Source organism: Salmo trutta, chromosome 27 (genome assembly GCF_901001165.1).
Source record: "Salmo trutta chromosome 27, fSalTru1.1, whole genome shotgun sequence".
Classification (NCBI taxonomy): Eukaryota; Metazoa; Chordata; class Actinopteri; order Salmoniformes; family Salmonidae; genus Salmo; species Salmo trutta.
Window position 1 is genome coordinate 2,039,017 of NC_042983.1, and position 15,179 is coordinate 2,054,195.

The 15,179-nt window shown below is 42.0% G+C and overlaps 1 protein-coding gene and 1 non-coding gene across 2 annotated transcripts in view; one reads left to right on the plus strand and one right to left on the minus strand.

The window, feature by feature from the left end:
* Positions 1-942: 942 nt before the first annotated feature.
* The window catches only part of LOC115164123 (coiled-coil domain-containing protein 60-like), a 54,478-nt gene continuing 40,241 nt past the window's right edge, over positions 943-15,179 (minus strand). Inside the window, exons 10-13 of the mRNA XM_029716303.1 lie at positions 12,388-12,528; positions 9,060-9,197; positions 3,662-3,851; positions 943-1,111 (exon numbers count right to left, since the gene is read on the minus strand). Coding sequence (XP_029572163.1) covers positions 1,019-1,111; positions 3,662-3,851; positions 9,060-9,197; positions 12,388-12,528 — 562 coding nt within the window. The 3' untranslated portion in view covers positions 943-1,018. The remainder of the gene's footprint in view (positions 1,112-3,661; positions 3,852-9,059; positions 9,198-12,387; positions 12,529-15,179) is intronic.
* On the plus strand, positions 8,911-8,982 carry trnaw-cca (transfer RNA tryptophan (anticodon CCA)). The gene has a single exon. It is a non-coding gene; the product is annotated as a tRNA-Trp (tRNA).

Consider the following 15,179-nt stretch of genomic DNA (forward strand, 5'->3'; position numbering starts at 1 on the left):
GGGGATGGCGCAAGGACAGGGAGGTATTTGATGGCTCAGTGAAGCTTATCCTCCCGTGGGAGACATGATTTAAGTATGTTTGAAACATAAACAAAAGGGAAATGGAGAACAAGTGGATGTGAAATGTGAGCCCTGCTTCCCACAGTGGATATAAAGGAGGAAGACTCTGGATTGGAGTTGCCTGTGGGATCACAGATCTAGGATCAGCTTAATCTCCCCCAAAACCTAACCTCATTTCAGAGACTATGGGCAACTATATTTTTGTGTGTGTGTGTGTGTGTGTGTGTGTGTGTGTGTGTGTGTGTGTGTGTGTGTGTGTGTGTGTGTGTGTGTGTGTGTGTGTGTGTGTGTGTGTGTGTGTGTGTGTGTGTGTGTGTGTGTGTGTGTGTGTGTGTGTGTTATTTAAATTGTAGTTAAGAACAAATTGTTATTTACAATGACGGCCTACCAGAAGGCAAAAGGCCTCCTGCGGGGACGGGGGCTGGGATTAAAAATCAAATTAAAATATAGGACAAAACACACATCACGACAAGAGCGACACCATAACACCACATGAAGAGAGACCTAAAACAACAGCATGGCAGCAACACAACATGGTAGCAGCACAAAACATGGTACAAACATTATTGGGCACAGACAACAGCACAAAGGGCAAGACGGTAGAGACAACAATACATCACGCGAAGCAGCCACAACTGTCAGTAAGAGTGTCCATGATTGAGTCTTTGAATGAAGAGATAAAACTGTCCAGTTTGAGTGATTTTTGCAGCTCATTCCAGTCGCTAGCTGCAGCGAACTGAAAAGAGGAGCGACCCAGGGATGTGTGTGCTTTGGGGACCTTTAACAGAAGGTGAATGGCAGAACGGGTGGTGTGTGTGTGGGCGCGCGCATGTGTCTGTGGGTGTGTATTTACATGTGTGAGCGTATTTGCGTGCGGGTGAATTTTTTTATGGGGGGGGGGGGTCATTCCCCTGTGGTCGTCACATTTTCCTGGTATTAGTAAAAATATGCGTTTGGGTTAGTGGTCCTGCTGCTGTGGAAGAGTGACCCTGGAGAGGAGCCACGAGTCATAGTCCTCTCTGGACATCTGGACAACATGCTCTCTGGCTATCTGAAGAGAGGGAGGGAGGGAGGGGGGGGAGGGAGGGAGAGAGAGGGAGGGAGGGAGAGAGGGAGCGAGAGGGGAAGAGAGAGTTACCACGCACAGTTCCAAAGCATAGTACACTCTTTTGGTTCTAGGTAGAACCTTTTGGGTTCCATGTAGAAGCCTTTCCACAGAGGGTTCTACCTGGAACCAAAAATGCCCACATGAAAAAAATACTATTTTATACTATGATATACTGTAAATACTATAGTATTCACTGTAGTGTTTTCGCAGCCTTCACTGGAGTGTTTTTGCAGACTTAAGTCTTAAGTCGTCGTCGTCCCCCCCCCCCCCCCACACACAACCCTGAGGTAAGCATCTTTATAACCAGTCGGTCTAATTTATCACTCTGAATTCCTGTTATTAACTTATTCCAAACTGCTCTGTTCTGGGGCTAGGGGCCATGAAGGCCGTCATCATCATCATCGATGGCCAGTATGTGTGTGTGTGTGTGTGTGCGTGCGTGAGTGTGTGTGTGGAGGGGTAGCAGTCTGTACCTAAACATTAATCTCAATATGTTGGTTTGGATGGTGGGGGGAGAGGGACATTCTGTCTAGTGCAGGGATCATCAACTAGATTCAGCTGCAGGCCAATTTTTTCTTGAGCAGATGGTTGGGGGACTGGAACATAATTACAAATAATTTGTAGACTGCAAATTGACCGCAAGAAGCCCAAACAGATATAATATTTGACTAAAACATGTTAATTTCAAACCTTGCTTACATTTGTATATGAAATACTTGGGAACAGATTTCCCAAATTAAAATCACCCGGAGCTGATTTTCTGTTTAAAAATACAATTTAAATAATGTCCAACAAAGAAAAAAAATATTACAAAAATTGGGGGGCCAAATAAAACCACACGCGGGGCCTCCAGGTGGGGAACCCTGGTCTAGTGTCTAGATTCCTACAATGTGTCTGTCTGGCTGCTGCGCATCACCCACGTGGGTGCTGAATAATTGTTGTGGATGAGGTGAATTCTTGCCTTAAAATGTTAAACATTTTTAACATTTTAAAAAGCTCTATATAGACAATCAAAATGTAATATGGTAAATCAACAGATACTTTTATTCAAAGCGACTTATACTTAAACTTTTGTGGCCTGAAAAGGGACTTGAACCATGGACCATTTAATAAATTAAGATGTAACCATGTCCTGGACAGCCTCCTCTGATACCTGACTACAATTTGTTCCGTGTCCACCCCCAAAGCCGTGTTCGTTTAGACATCTCTGTCCTCAGGTCAATGCAGGTCCAGTTTTCCTTCAACTTCAAAACAACCGATCCCAATGTGATTTGAACACACAACCATCTGATCTGAAGTTAGACACGTTGCCATTGCACCACAAGGTTTGGTAGTCTAGGACTTGAAGAATGGTACAGTTCAATGCTCTATGGATTGTTTCTTGGCCAAAATGATGACTGTAATTTAAGTCATGGTTGTACTATAAACAGTTCATGAGTATGTATATGTGAGGTAAGATGCTATTGTCCTAGTCCAAGTCGGGTACTGTTCAAGCTATCCAGGATCTGTCTCCCACTGTAACAAGGTGGTCAGTTTCTCATGACATAGGCCTCCCTTCCATTTCTTTCCCAAGAGAAAGATAAGGGGGTGCATTCTATTGAATGAAAACTGCCTCCAACTGTCTACAGTTGTTAGTAAGGACTGAGTGGCACAACAGTATCGCATCTGACTCCAGATCAGAAGGTTGCGTGTTCACATGGGGGTGGGTGCTTTTGAGCTTGAGTGAAGACTGGTCCTGCTCTGACAAGCACTGGAGATGAATTGGCTGCTGAATTAACACAGTGAGGCCACCGACAGCTCTCTATGGGAAGACGTCAATTGCATACTCCTCCTTATGTCGTATCTTCACTTTACTATTTATATTTTTGACAACCTGTACTTTTACTTTTTTTTTTTAAACATTTTTAATTTAACCTTTATTTACTTCACTACATTCCTAACAAAAATAATGTACTTTTTACTCCATACATTTTCCCTGACACCCAAAAGCACTCGTTACATGATGAATGCTTCACTTTTACTTGAGTAACTTTCTATTAAAGGTATCTATACTTTTACTCAAGTATGACAATTGGGTAGTTTTTCCACCACTGAAACTCATTGCGTCCTCTCTCCTCGTCTCATTTTTAAAACCCATTTGATGAGAAAGCCAGAGGTTCCTCCCATCGGACCTCTTCCTCCAATGGGTTTTGAGAAGGAGATGAGGAGAGCGGATGAGAGGAGTATGCAATTGAGATATTCCCTATCTGAGGCAGAGGCATTGCAGTCAGGAAACATGTTTTCAAATAATATTTTGTACACACACACAATTAGTTCCCCTTTTTAAAACGTTATATATTGTATGTGGCCCAAGCAGGAATTAAACCCACAACTAGCACCATGTTTAAACCAATTGACCAACCAAGAAACAATGCACTTTATTATGCTTTATTTGTTAAAGGAAGTATAATGATGAATTCACTATAAATCCATTATTATTTGATGTGTTCGTACCTCAATGGCAACACAGAGGTCAGGTAGGCAGAGCTCCCAGGGCTGTAGACCCCCCAACATCTTCAGGAAGACATGGGGTCGCACCTTGGGGGTCCGCTCATCTGCGAAGCGGCTGAGTTTCTCTAGAACTCGGCTCACCCCTCTGTCCTGAGACACCTCTGGAGGGAGACTTCTCAGTAGAGAGGACAGCCTGGATGGATGGGATGAAAAATACATACAGTATAAATAATCTATAAATAAGCCCGGATGGGACGTAGGACACATTGTAGAGGAATACAATTGATTTCACACAAATTTACAAACTGTTGTGCAAATGTTCAAATTGTACACCAACATGCAAAAACGTGTACACCCACACCCACACACATTTACCCATGTATGAGTGCACAGTAACGTTTACAAATGTATGAGTGCACAGTATCGACTCTAAAAATAAAGAGAGTCACACACTGTATATAAGCTCCCAGTAATTGATTGGGTAAACCCTGAAGAAGGCACAGTTAAAGAAACAAAATGGTAGTTTGAGGCCACCCCAAAACAAAATGGTAGTTTGAGGCCACCCCAAAACTAAATGGTAGTTTGAGGCCACCCCAAAACAAAATGGCAAAAATATTTTTAGCAGCATCTCTGCCTTGGCAAAAAAGGTAGTTATATAATTAAGAATAGTATCTTGCAGGATTCAATAGTTGGAATTGTAAGAGTTGTTGCCATTATATTGTCATTATAATGGAATCCATAAAGAACAAAACCATGTCCTCAAACATTTACACCAAAAGGTGCAACGTTATGGGCAAAGACACAAAACCTCCACATCAAATTAAATATTTTTCTTGATCAAATAACATGGAAAACAACCACTTTTTGTGAAGTATTAATTTACCATCCTTACAAACCACTTAATGTACATTACTGTATTGTACATAGGCTGGTCATCTAGCTTTGTACGTGTAGACTTTCCATCACCATGAAGAAAAACAACACACAATTCAATAATTGAGTACATCGAGACATCAAGTGGTTTGTGATGATACACTACATGGACAAAAGTATGTGGACACCCCTTCAATTTCAATCACACCCGTTGCTTGACACGTATTTAAAATCGAGCACACGCAATCTCAATAGACAAACATTGGCAGTATAATTGCACGTACTGAAGAGCTCAGTGACATTCAACGTGGCACCGTCAGAAGATGCCACCTTTCCAACAAGTCAGTTCGTCAAATTTCTGCCCTTCTAGAGCTGCGCCGGTCAACTGTAAGCAGAGGTGGGACCAAGTCATTGTTTGACAAGTCACAAGTAAGTCTCAAGTCTTAGCACTCAAGTCCCAAGTCAAGTCTCAAGTCCGTCAAGTGTCAAGTCAAGTCTCAAGTCCTAAACGTTGAGTTTCGAGTCCTAAACAAGTCATAATGTGCTCTTCACCAAATGTAATACCATTTCATATTTTTAACAAGAGTAATAGTTAGTATATTACATTTACGCAAATCATGAATGGTTTTAAAAATATCTATATATGTATTACTTTCCAAATAAACGTTATATTTCCATGGAAATACATGGGTAGCCATGAGAACCCCATCTTTCCAAGGGCTCCATCTGCATTCACCCACCGATGTTCCTCTGCGCTGCCACGCACAACATATTCTCAGCTGGTACAATTTGATTGGCTGCTGTCCAATTCAAACTGTAATCCGTTAAATGAAGAGTTGATGCCCAGCAAACTTTTTTTAATAGCATCATTTTTAATATTTGGGCTTGGGGAGGGTATCAAGTCAGGTCGATTCATAAGGCTCAAGTCCAAGTCAAGTCACGAGTCATTCGTGTTAAAGTCAAAGTCGAGTTGCAAGTTATCATATTTGTGACTCGAGTCCACACCTCTGACTGTAAGTGTTATGTGAAGTGAAAATGGCTCAGAACGAGACCGGCGCGTGCTGAAGCGTGTAGCGCGTAAAAATCATCTGTCCTCGGTTGCAGCACTCACTACAGAGTTCAAAACTGCCTCTGGAAGCATTGTCAGCACAATAACTGCTTGTCAGGAGCTTCATGAAATGGCTTTCCATGGCTGAGCAGCCACACACAAGCCTAAGATCACCGTATGCAATGCCAAGCGTTGGCATTGGTGTAAAGCTCGCTGCCATTGGACTCTGGAGCAGTGAAAACGTGTTCTCTGGAGTGATGAATCACGTTTTAATCTGGGCTTGTCGGATGCCAGGAGAACGATACCCGCCCGAATGCATAGTGCCAACTGTAAAGTTTGGTGGAGGATGAATAAGGGTTTGGGGCTTTTTTTCATTGTTTGTCTAGGCCCCTTAGTTCCAGTGAAGGGAAATCTTAATGCTAAAGCATACAATGATATTCTTGACGATTCTGTGCTTCCAACTTTGTGGCAACAGTTTGAGGAAGGCCCTTTCCTGTTTCAGCATGACAATGACCCCGAGCACAAAGCGAGGTCCATACAGAAATGGTTTGTTGAGATTGGTGTGGAAGAATTTGACTGGCCTGCACAGAGCCCTGACCTCAAACCCATCGAACACCTTTGGGATGAATTGGAATGCAGACTGAGAGCCAGGCCTAATCGCCCAACATCAGTGTCCGACCTCACTAATGCTCTTGTGGCTGAATGGAAGCAAGTCGCCGCAGCTATGTTCCAATATCTAGTGCAAAGCTTTCCCAGAAGAGTGGAGACTGTTATGGCATCAAAGGGGTGACCAACTCCATACTAATGCCCATGATTTTAGAATGAGATTTTCGACGAGCAGGTGTCCACATACACTCCATGATCAAAAGTATGATGTGGCTCAGTTGGTCGAGCATGGCACTTGCAATGCTAGGGTTGTGGGTACGATTCCTATGGGAGTTTAGTACAAAAATGTATGTACTGTAAGTTGACTGGATAAGAGTGTCTATTAAAAAGGAACTAGACCATTTTAAAGCAGTTCATAGCAAAGTTTTAACATAGAAATCAATTGCATTTGCAAAGTATTTGAAAAAACTGGAAAACATGTCAAGCAAATATTTTTATATTCCACAAGTATTATCAGATGAACTGCTTTGTACAGATAATTATCAGACTCAAGTTCTAAATGCTGATAAACACTCAAATAGATTTAGTTAAAAATGTTCACAAAAGTAGTGCACTGGGCCTTTATTAGTCCTGTATTAGCGGACCGATATAGATATCTTCAACGCGCAATTATTTATTTTTTGCCTGTATTTTGTTTCAATCAATGCAAATTCTGCCTAGCTGTTGAGTTTTGACCACATTATCATTTTTGTTTTACTATTCAGCTAACAGTCCTAAAATCTCATAATAAATTACATGGTGTTTTTGGTGTAACAGTAACGTTATACTATGCTATTGGTTATGTTATGTAGAACAGGTTTTCCCAAACTTTTTCACTCAGGACTCCCTTCCAGCATTGGGGAACATCTCCCCCCATGTGATATTTGAGTGACTCAAACATTACAATCAAATCTGTGGGCTAAAAAGCATAGCTAAAACACGTTAGCTGGCATGGGCTTGATCTGGAGATTTTTAACAAGTTATAAATAGCTCTCTAAGGTATGCAATGTCTGACATGACGCGGGAAACTGATGCAGTACCCAATTTCGAAATATCAGCTTGTGCATTCTATTATAACAACTTTCAAGAGTAAGTTGAAAGCCGGAACGACCCCTCGCACAGTTTGGGAACCACTGATGTAGAACACTAATGAATCATTCCGTGATCTTCCAAGACATTGATTCATCTTTGATCTAAACAAACGCCATTGTGAAAAGTGGCAGAGCGACGTTCCGGCAGCGCGAATAAGTAATTGAAGTGCACCTTGCCTACTCTTTTGCCTGCGCAAAATTTGGTCATGCAGAAACAAGAGACCACAAATTCTGAAAATATTTGGCCAAAGAAACATTTCTGGTTGGTCTCAAGGAATGTAAAACAGTTAGGAAGGGAGACTTTTAAAAACGGGATTGAGTGAAGTAGCAGCAAATATGTTGAATGAGCAACTAATGAGCATGGGGTCTCACAAGTTTGACAAAATTACCTTATATCTTTCAGTCTAATACGGCTATTTACTTATATTTATAGCTCTTCACCAGAAGCACTATTTTTGTAAGTAATAATGCCCAACTGTCCTCCAAATTCAGCTGGATTTTTGCCCGAAAGGGTTTGAGAAATATGATTGGTTGAAGACGACATTACTTTTGTCTTGTGCTGCGCAGAATATCAGATCTCAACAATGATTGGAGAAGTGGGCTTTACCAGTATGCTGACCACACCGCTCGGGTTGCGTGCGCAAGCGTTCCAAAATAAATGTATACATACATGTTATTCAATCATTTAATCTAAACTGCTCACGAGCATCTACGTAGCTCTGCGCTAATATAGAACTTGGTTCTATGTTTGACACTCTGCAAGTCCTGCCTCTCCCGTCTCCTCATTGGTTTTTAGGTGCATATACCCACGTGGGTGATTGAAAGGTGAACTGAGGTCCACACTCCAACCAACATATAATGTCCACAGAAGAAGAAGAAGAAGACTACTGAAGGAGGATAGATGACTAGAAACTAACTAGAATTCCCCTTTTATCTGTGGATTAATTACTGGAGTAGTGAACGCACGGTTTTGTGTGACTCAAAATGGGTAAATATTCTACAAAGATCCAGAAAAAACGACCTTGTGCATTTCAGGTAAAATAACAACCCAATGTTTATATCCCAGGACAAAGAGTTCAGGGTTTAGTTTGATATTTCAATCTGCCTGTCTTGTGGTGATGTACAAATCAACATTGCATGCCCTATCGCGCACGCAGACGCACACGCGTGCCCGGTCTGGTCAGCATGCTAGGCTACCACATCCTTATGATGTATATATTTTCATAAGCGTGACTGCAAGAGACAAGAGAGAGGTCGGAATGTCTGACTGAAATATGGGACAAATCTACCTTTTTCCCCAAAATTTGTGGTGTTTAAATTTGTTGATAAAATGCAGTACATGATTGTTTGGGTGTGGGACAAAGGGCCAAAATGCAGGACTGTCCCACACAATCTGGTACATGTGGTCACCCTAGTCCCCATGCTTGTCTCAAAGCAGTGCAATGGTGCTGTCCTAGGGGCGTAGGCATGGGTGGGCCTGGGTGGTGTGGCTAACAAAAGCTCTGGTGTTGTCCCTGGCCTCTATTTGACTTCCTAGGGGAAAGATAGGGAAGTGCATTCTATAAAATGGCATCAGACACACTAGTTAGTCACAGGACTTCGTGGCGCAACGGTAGCGCGTCTGACTCCAGATCAGAAGGTTGCGTGTTCAAATCACGTCGGGGTCAGAAGTTTTGTGTGTGAAAACAGAGGGAACAAACACACATTCCAACATTCCAATCCATGTGTATTGCAGATATCATACCACATGTTGTTGTTGCTGCACTCTGTCTCCGGGGGTTTCATGCCGGTGACCCGTGGAGTCACATGACGAGGGATGAGGTGAGAGTGGGTCACATGACACAGGGCCTGGAATCTCTGGATGCCACTCTCCAGCCTCTTCCTGTACAGAGAGAAAAGGAAGAGAGCAGAGAGGGGGAAAGAGAGACGGGGTGGGCACAGTGAGAGCAAAGAAAGGGAGGGGATATACTGTAGTAAGATGCATACAGGAGAGATACTTAATCCTCTGACATTAACCATATAATTAGATAACAGGGTGCAATGGGGAAATGTAAAATGAGTAACGTTTCTATTTAGTTTAGAATGATCAACATATAGTACCTGGAGTTTCTGTAAAAAATATAATTTCCAGTGTTATTTTTGGGACACTCAAGGTGTGGGTTGATGGTCACTAGAGTTGAAGCTGAATGTTTAGGATAAGGGCCTGCCCAGAGAAGGCTAGCTAGACATTTTCTCTGCGGTCTCCCTGTTGCAAATTGTAATAAACCAGATAGATTTTTGATTGACTTTATCAATTACTGATATTTTGTGTTCACCTATTACACAGCGCAAACTGGATGAGAAGTCTTCATTTATTTAATTTTAACCTTTAACTAGGCAAGTCAGTTAAGAACAAATTCTTATTTACAATGATGGCCTACCCCGGCCAAACCCTAACGACACTGGGCCAATTGTGCGCCGCCCTATGGGGCTCCCAATCATGGCCGTTTGTGATACAGCCTGGAATCAAACCAGAGTCTGTAGTGAGATGCAGTGCCTTAGACCACTGCACCACTTGAGAGCCCTATGTGAAAACAAATCTATATTGAGTAGCACTGCAATAAAGTACTCAAAAGTCAGCTGCGAGTTAATGTACAAAGAAAAGTGACACAGTGCTTCAAGTAAAAGGTCCTGACCTGGGACAAACTAACATTGAAATGTTGTCAACTTTTTTTAGGGAGTAGATCAGCTTTAATATTGCAGATAGATTGTAGCTTCCAATTGTCTGCATCACTTCCAATCCCCCATATATAGTTTTGGTAAATATATATATACAGTACCAGTCAAAAGTTTGTTTTTTCTTTCTTTTTACTATTTTCTACATTGTAAAATAGTGAAGATATCAAAACTATGAAATAACACATATAGAATCATGTAGTAACCAAAAAAGTGTTAAACAAATCAAAATATATTTTATATTTGAGATTCTTCAAAGTAGCCACCCTTTGCCTTGATGACAGCTTTGCACACTCTTGGCATTCTCTCAAACAGCTTCACCTGGAATGCTTTTCCAACAGTCTTGAAGGAGTTCCCATATGCTGAGCACTTGTTGGCTGATTTTCCTTTTTCCTGATTTTCCTTCACCAACTCATCCCAAATAATCTCAATTGGGCTGAGGTCGGGTGATTGTGAAGGCCAGGTGATCTGATGCAGCACTCCATCACTCCTTCTTGGTCAAATAACCCTTACACAGCCTGGAGCTGGGTAGGGTCATTGTCCTGTTGAAAAACAAATGATAGTCCCACTAAACGCAAACCAGATGGGATGGCGTATCGCTGCAGAATGCTGTGGTAGCCATGCTTGTTAAGTGTGCCTTGAATTATAAATAAATCACAGACAGTGTCACCAGCAAAGCACCCCCACACCATAACAACCCCTCCTCCATGCTTCACGGTGGGAACCACACATACGGAGATCATCCGTTCACCTACTCTGCGTCTCACAAAGACATGGCGTTGGAACCAAAAATCTCAAATTTGGACTCATCAGACCAAAGGACAGATTTTCACCGGTCTAATGTCCATTGCTCCTGTTTCTTGGCCCAAGCAAGTCTCTTCTTCTTATTGGTGTCCTTTAGTAGTGGTTTCTTTGCAGCAATTTGACCATGAAGGCCTGATTCACGCAGTCTCCTCTGAACAGTTGATGTTGAGATGTGTCTGTTACTTGTGAAGCATCTCTGTGAAGCATTTATTTGGGCTGCAATTTCTGAGGCTGGTAAAATGAACTTATCCTCTGCAGCAGAGGTAACTCTGGGTCTTCCTTTCCTGTGGCGGTCCTCATGAGAGCCAGTTTCATCATAGCGATTGATGGTTTTTGCGACTGCACTTTAGTAATGTTTACATATCATATGTATATACTGTATTCTATATCTATTGCATCTTAGCCTATGCCACTCTGTCATTGCTCATCCATATATTTTCTTATTCCTTTACTTAGATTTGTGTGTATTTGGTATCTGTTGTGGAATTGTTAAATATTACTGCACTGTCAGAACTAGAAGCACAAGCATTTCACTACACTACACTCGCAATAACATCTGCTAACCATGATTCTGTGACCAATAACATTTGATTTATAGTACACTTCTCATAACTAGGTTGTCTGCTTCTTTCCCCAGAGAAAGATGTGTGCAAATTCAATGAAACAGTCTCATACTGCCTGGTTAGTTAACTATGACCTTGTGGTGTGGTTGTTCAGAGACCACCTCATTTGACATACTTAGCAGATGCTCTTATCCACAGCAACTTACAGTAGATGACAACATACATTTTAGTATTTGTTTGTACTGGTCCCCCGTGGAAATCAAACCCACAATCCTGGCATTGCAAGTGCCGTGCTCTACCAACTGAGGCACATGGGACCAGTGCTGGTCAGAGCAGGTCCAGTTTTCATTCATGCTTAAAAACATTTGAATGCGCAACCTTCTGATCTGGAGTCCAACGCATTACTCTTGCGCCACAAGGTCCTAAGTAAGTAGACAGTATGAGACTGTTTGATATCTTTCTGCTGGGAATGAGAAACTGAACACCATGTGAGGTTCAGCACTTCCAGAGGCCTGATAGCTCAGTTAGTACACCACCAGACTTTGTGGCGCAACAGTAGTGCGTCTGACTTCAGTTCGCAAGGTTGCGTGTTCAAATCATGTTGTGGTCAATGCTTTTGAGACTAAAAACTGACCAGCACTAGAGATGAATTGGTAATGGAACAAACATGACTTTAGAAGACAACACAGGCAGGCCTCTCTCTCTGAGGAAAAAGGACAAAAGTCAGATTGGGGCTCCCGAGTCGTGCAGCGGTCTAAGGCGTGGCATCTCAGTGCAAGAGGTGTCACTACAGTCCCTGGTTTGAATCCAGGCTGTATCACATCCGGCTGTGATTGGGAGTCCCATAGGACGGTGCAGAATTGGCCGTAGTAGGCTGTCATTGTAAATAAGAATTTGTTCTTAACTGACTTTCCTAGTTAAACTAATGAAAACATTGGTGGAGGTGAGTTGTTGTGACCAGAACTAGATGGTCAGAGAGGGGACAGTCACCTGGCATTGTGGTCCAGAATGTCACTGAAGCTCTGGGCCAGCTCCTCTGCTCTCTCCTCATAGGCTGTCCTCATATCCCACAGCATGGACCTCTTACTGCTGATCAACTCACTGGTGGCTGACAGAGGATTGGCAGGACAACTATACACACAGAGAGAGAGAGAGAGAGAGAGAGAGAGAGAGAGAGAGAGAGAGAAAAAAAGAAAGATAATTACTTGAAACATGGAAAGAATTTACCAAAAATCTGAGCAAACTAGAATGCTATTTGGCTCTAAACAGAGAGTACACAGTGGCAGAATACCTGACCACTGTTACTGACCAAAAATTAAGGAAATCTTTGACAATGTACAGACTCAGTGAGAATAGCCTTGCTATTGAGAAAGGCCCCCGAAGGCAGACCTGGCTATCAAGAGAAGACAGGCTATGTGCACACTGCCCACAAAATGAGGTGGAAACTGAGCTGCACTTCCTAACCTCCTGCCAAATATATGACCATATTAGAGACACATATTTCCCTCAGATTACACAGATCCACAAAGAATTCGAAAACAAATCCAATTTTGATAAACTCCCATATCTATTGGGTGAAATATGTGCAATCACAGCAGCAAGATTTGTGACCTGTTGCCACAAGAAAAGGGCAACCAGTGAAGAACAAACACCATTGTAAATACAACCTAAATTTATGTTGATTTATTTTCCCTTTTGTACTTGTATATAGACATATGACATTTGAAATGTCTTTACTATTTTGGAACTTTTGTAAGTGTAATGTTTACTGTTCAGTTTTTATTATTCATTTCACTTTTGTTAATTATCTATTTCACTTGCTTTGGCAATGTAAACATATGTTTCCCATGCCAATAAAGCCCTTAAACTGAAATAGAATTGAGAGAGAGAGAGAGAGAGACAGAATGACTTTGCAATACAAAACATCACATTTACAGTGCATTCGGAAAGTATTCATTGACTTTCCGAATGCACTGTATCCAAATGCACGAATGCACTTTATTGACTTTATTTAGCTTTATTCTAAAATGGATCAAATAGTTTTATTTTGTCATCATACTACACCTAATACCGCATAAGGACAAAGCAAAAACTGGTTTTTATTTTTGTACATTTTTGCAAATGTATTAAAAAAAAAACTGAAATATTACATTTACATAAGTATTCAGACCCTTTACTCAGTACTTTGTTGAAGCACCTTGGGTATGAAGCTACAAGCTTGGCACGCCTGTATTTAGGGAGTTTCTCCCATTATTGTCTGCAGATTCTCTCAAGCTCTCTCAGGTTGGATGGGGAGCGTCGCTGCACAGCTATTTTCAGGTCTCTCCAGAGATGTTCAATTGGGTTCAAGTCCGGGCTCTGGCTGGGCCATTCAAGGATATTCAGAGACTTGTCCCGAAGCCACTCCTGTGTTGTCTTGGCTATGTGCTTAGGGTCATTGTCCTGTTAGAAGGTGAACCCTTGCCCCAGACTGAGGTCCAGAGTGCTCTGGAGCAGGTTTTCATTAACGATCTCTCTGTACTTTTCTCCGTTCATCTTTTCCTTGATCCTGACTAGTCTCCCAATCCCTACCGCTGAAAAACATCCCCATAGCATTATGCTGCCACCATCATGCTTCACCGTAGGTATGATGCCAGGTTTCCTCCAGATGTGGTGCTTGGCATTCAGGCCAAAGAGTTCAATCTTGGTTTCATCAGACCAGAGAATCTTGTTTCTCATGGTCTGAGAGTCCTTTAGGTGCCTTTTGGCAAGCTCCAAGTGGGCTGTCATGTGCCTTTTACTGAGGAGTGGCTTCCATCTGGCCACTCTACCATAAAGGCCTGATTGGTGGAGTGCTGCAGAGGTGGTTGTCCTCCTGGAAGGTTCTCCCATCTCCAGAGAGCAACAATGGAGCTCTGTCAGTGATCATCGGGTTCTTGGTCACCTCCCTGACCAAGGCCTTTCTCCCCCGATTGCTCAGTTTGCCAGGCGGCCAGCTGTAGGCAGAGTCTTGGTGGTACCACACTTCTTCCATTTAAGAATGATGGAGGCCACTGTGTTCTTGGGGACCTTCAATGCTGCAGACATTTTTTGGTACCCTTCCCCAGATCTGTGCCTCGACACAATCCTGTGTCTGAGCTCTACACACAATTCCTTCGACCTCATGGCTTAGATTTTGCTCTGACATGCAGTCAACTGTGGGACCTTATATAGACAGGTGTGTGCCTTTCCAAATCATGTCCAATCAATTGAATTTACCACAGGTGGACTCCAATCAAGTTGTAGAAACATCTCAAGGATGATCAATGGGAACAGAATGCACCTGAGCTCAATTTCGAGTCTTATAGCAAAGGGTCTGAATACTTATGTAAATAAGGTATTTCTGTGAACAATAAATAAATTTTTTTTAAATGTTTTTGGTTTGTCATTATGGGGTATTGTGTGTAGATTGATGAGGGAAAAAATACATTTCTTCCATTTTAGAATAAGGCTGTAACGTAACAAAATGTAGAAAAAGTCAAGGGGTCTCAATACTTTCTGAATGCACTGAAATTACACACAATGCAGGCTTAGCAGGGCAACTTTATATACTTATATGTATTTGTTTTATACAATACCATGATTGATAGATTGAGTTGTGACTAGAGCTAGACAGACAATGGCTTAGGAGGACAACTACACACAGAGTCAGAGACAAGGCTTTTTTCCCAATACAACACAGTTACACTCAGTGCAATATGATACTCAATGTAATGCAGTATAGTTAAATAGTGTAGGCAACATTTTCTGTCTGCAAAATAGCT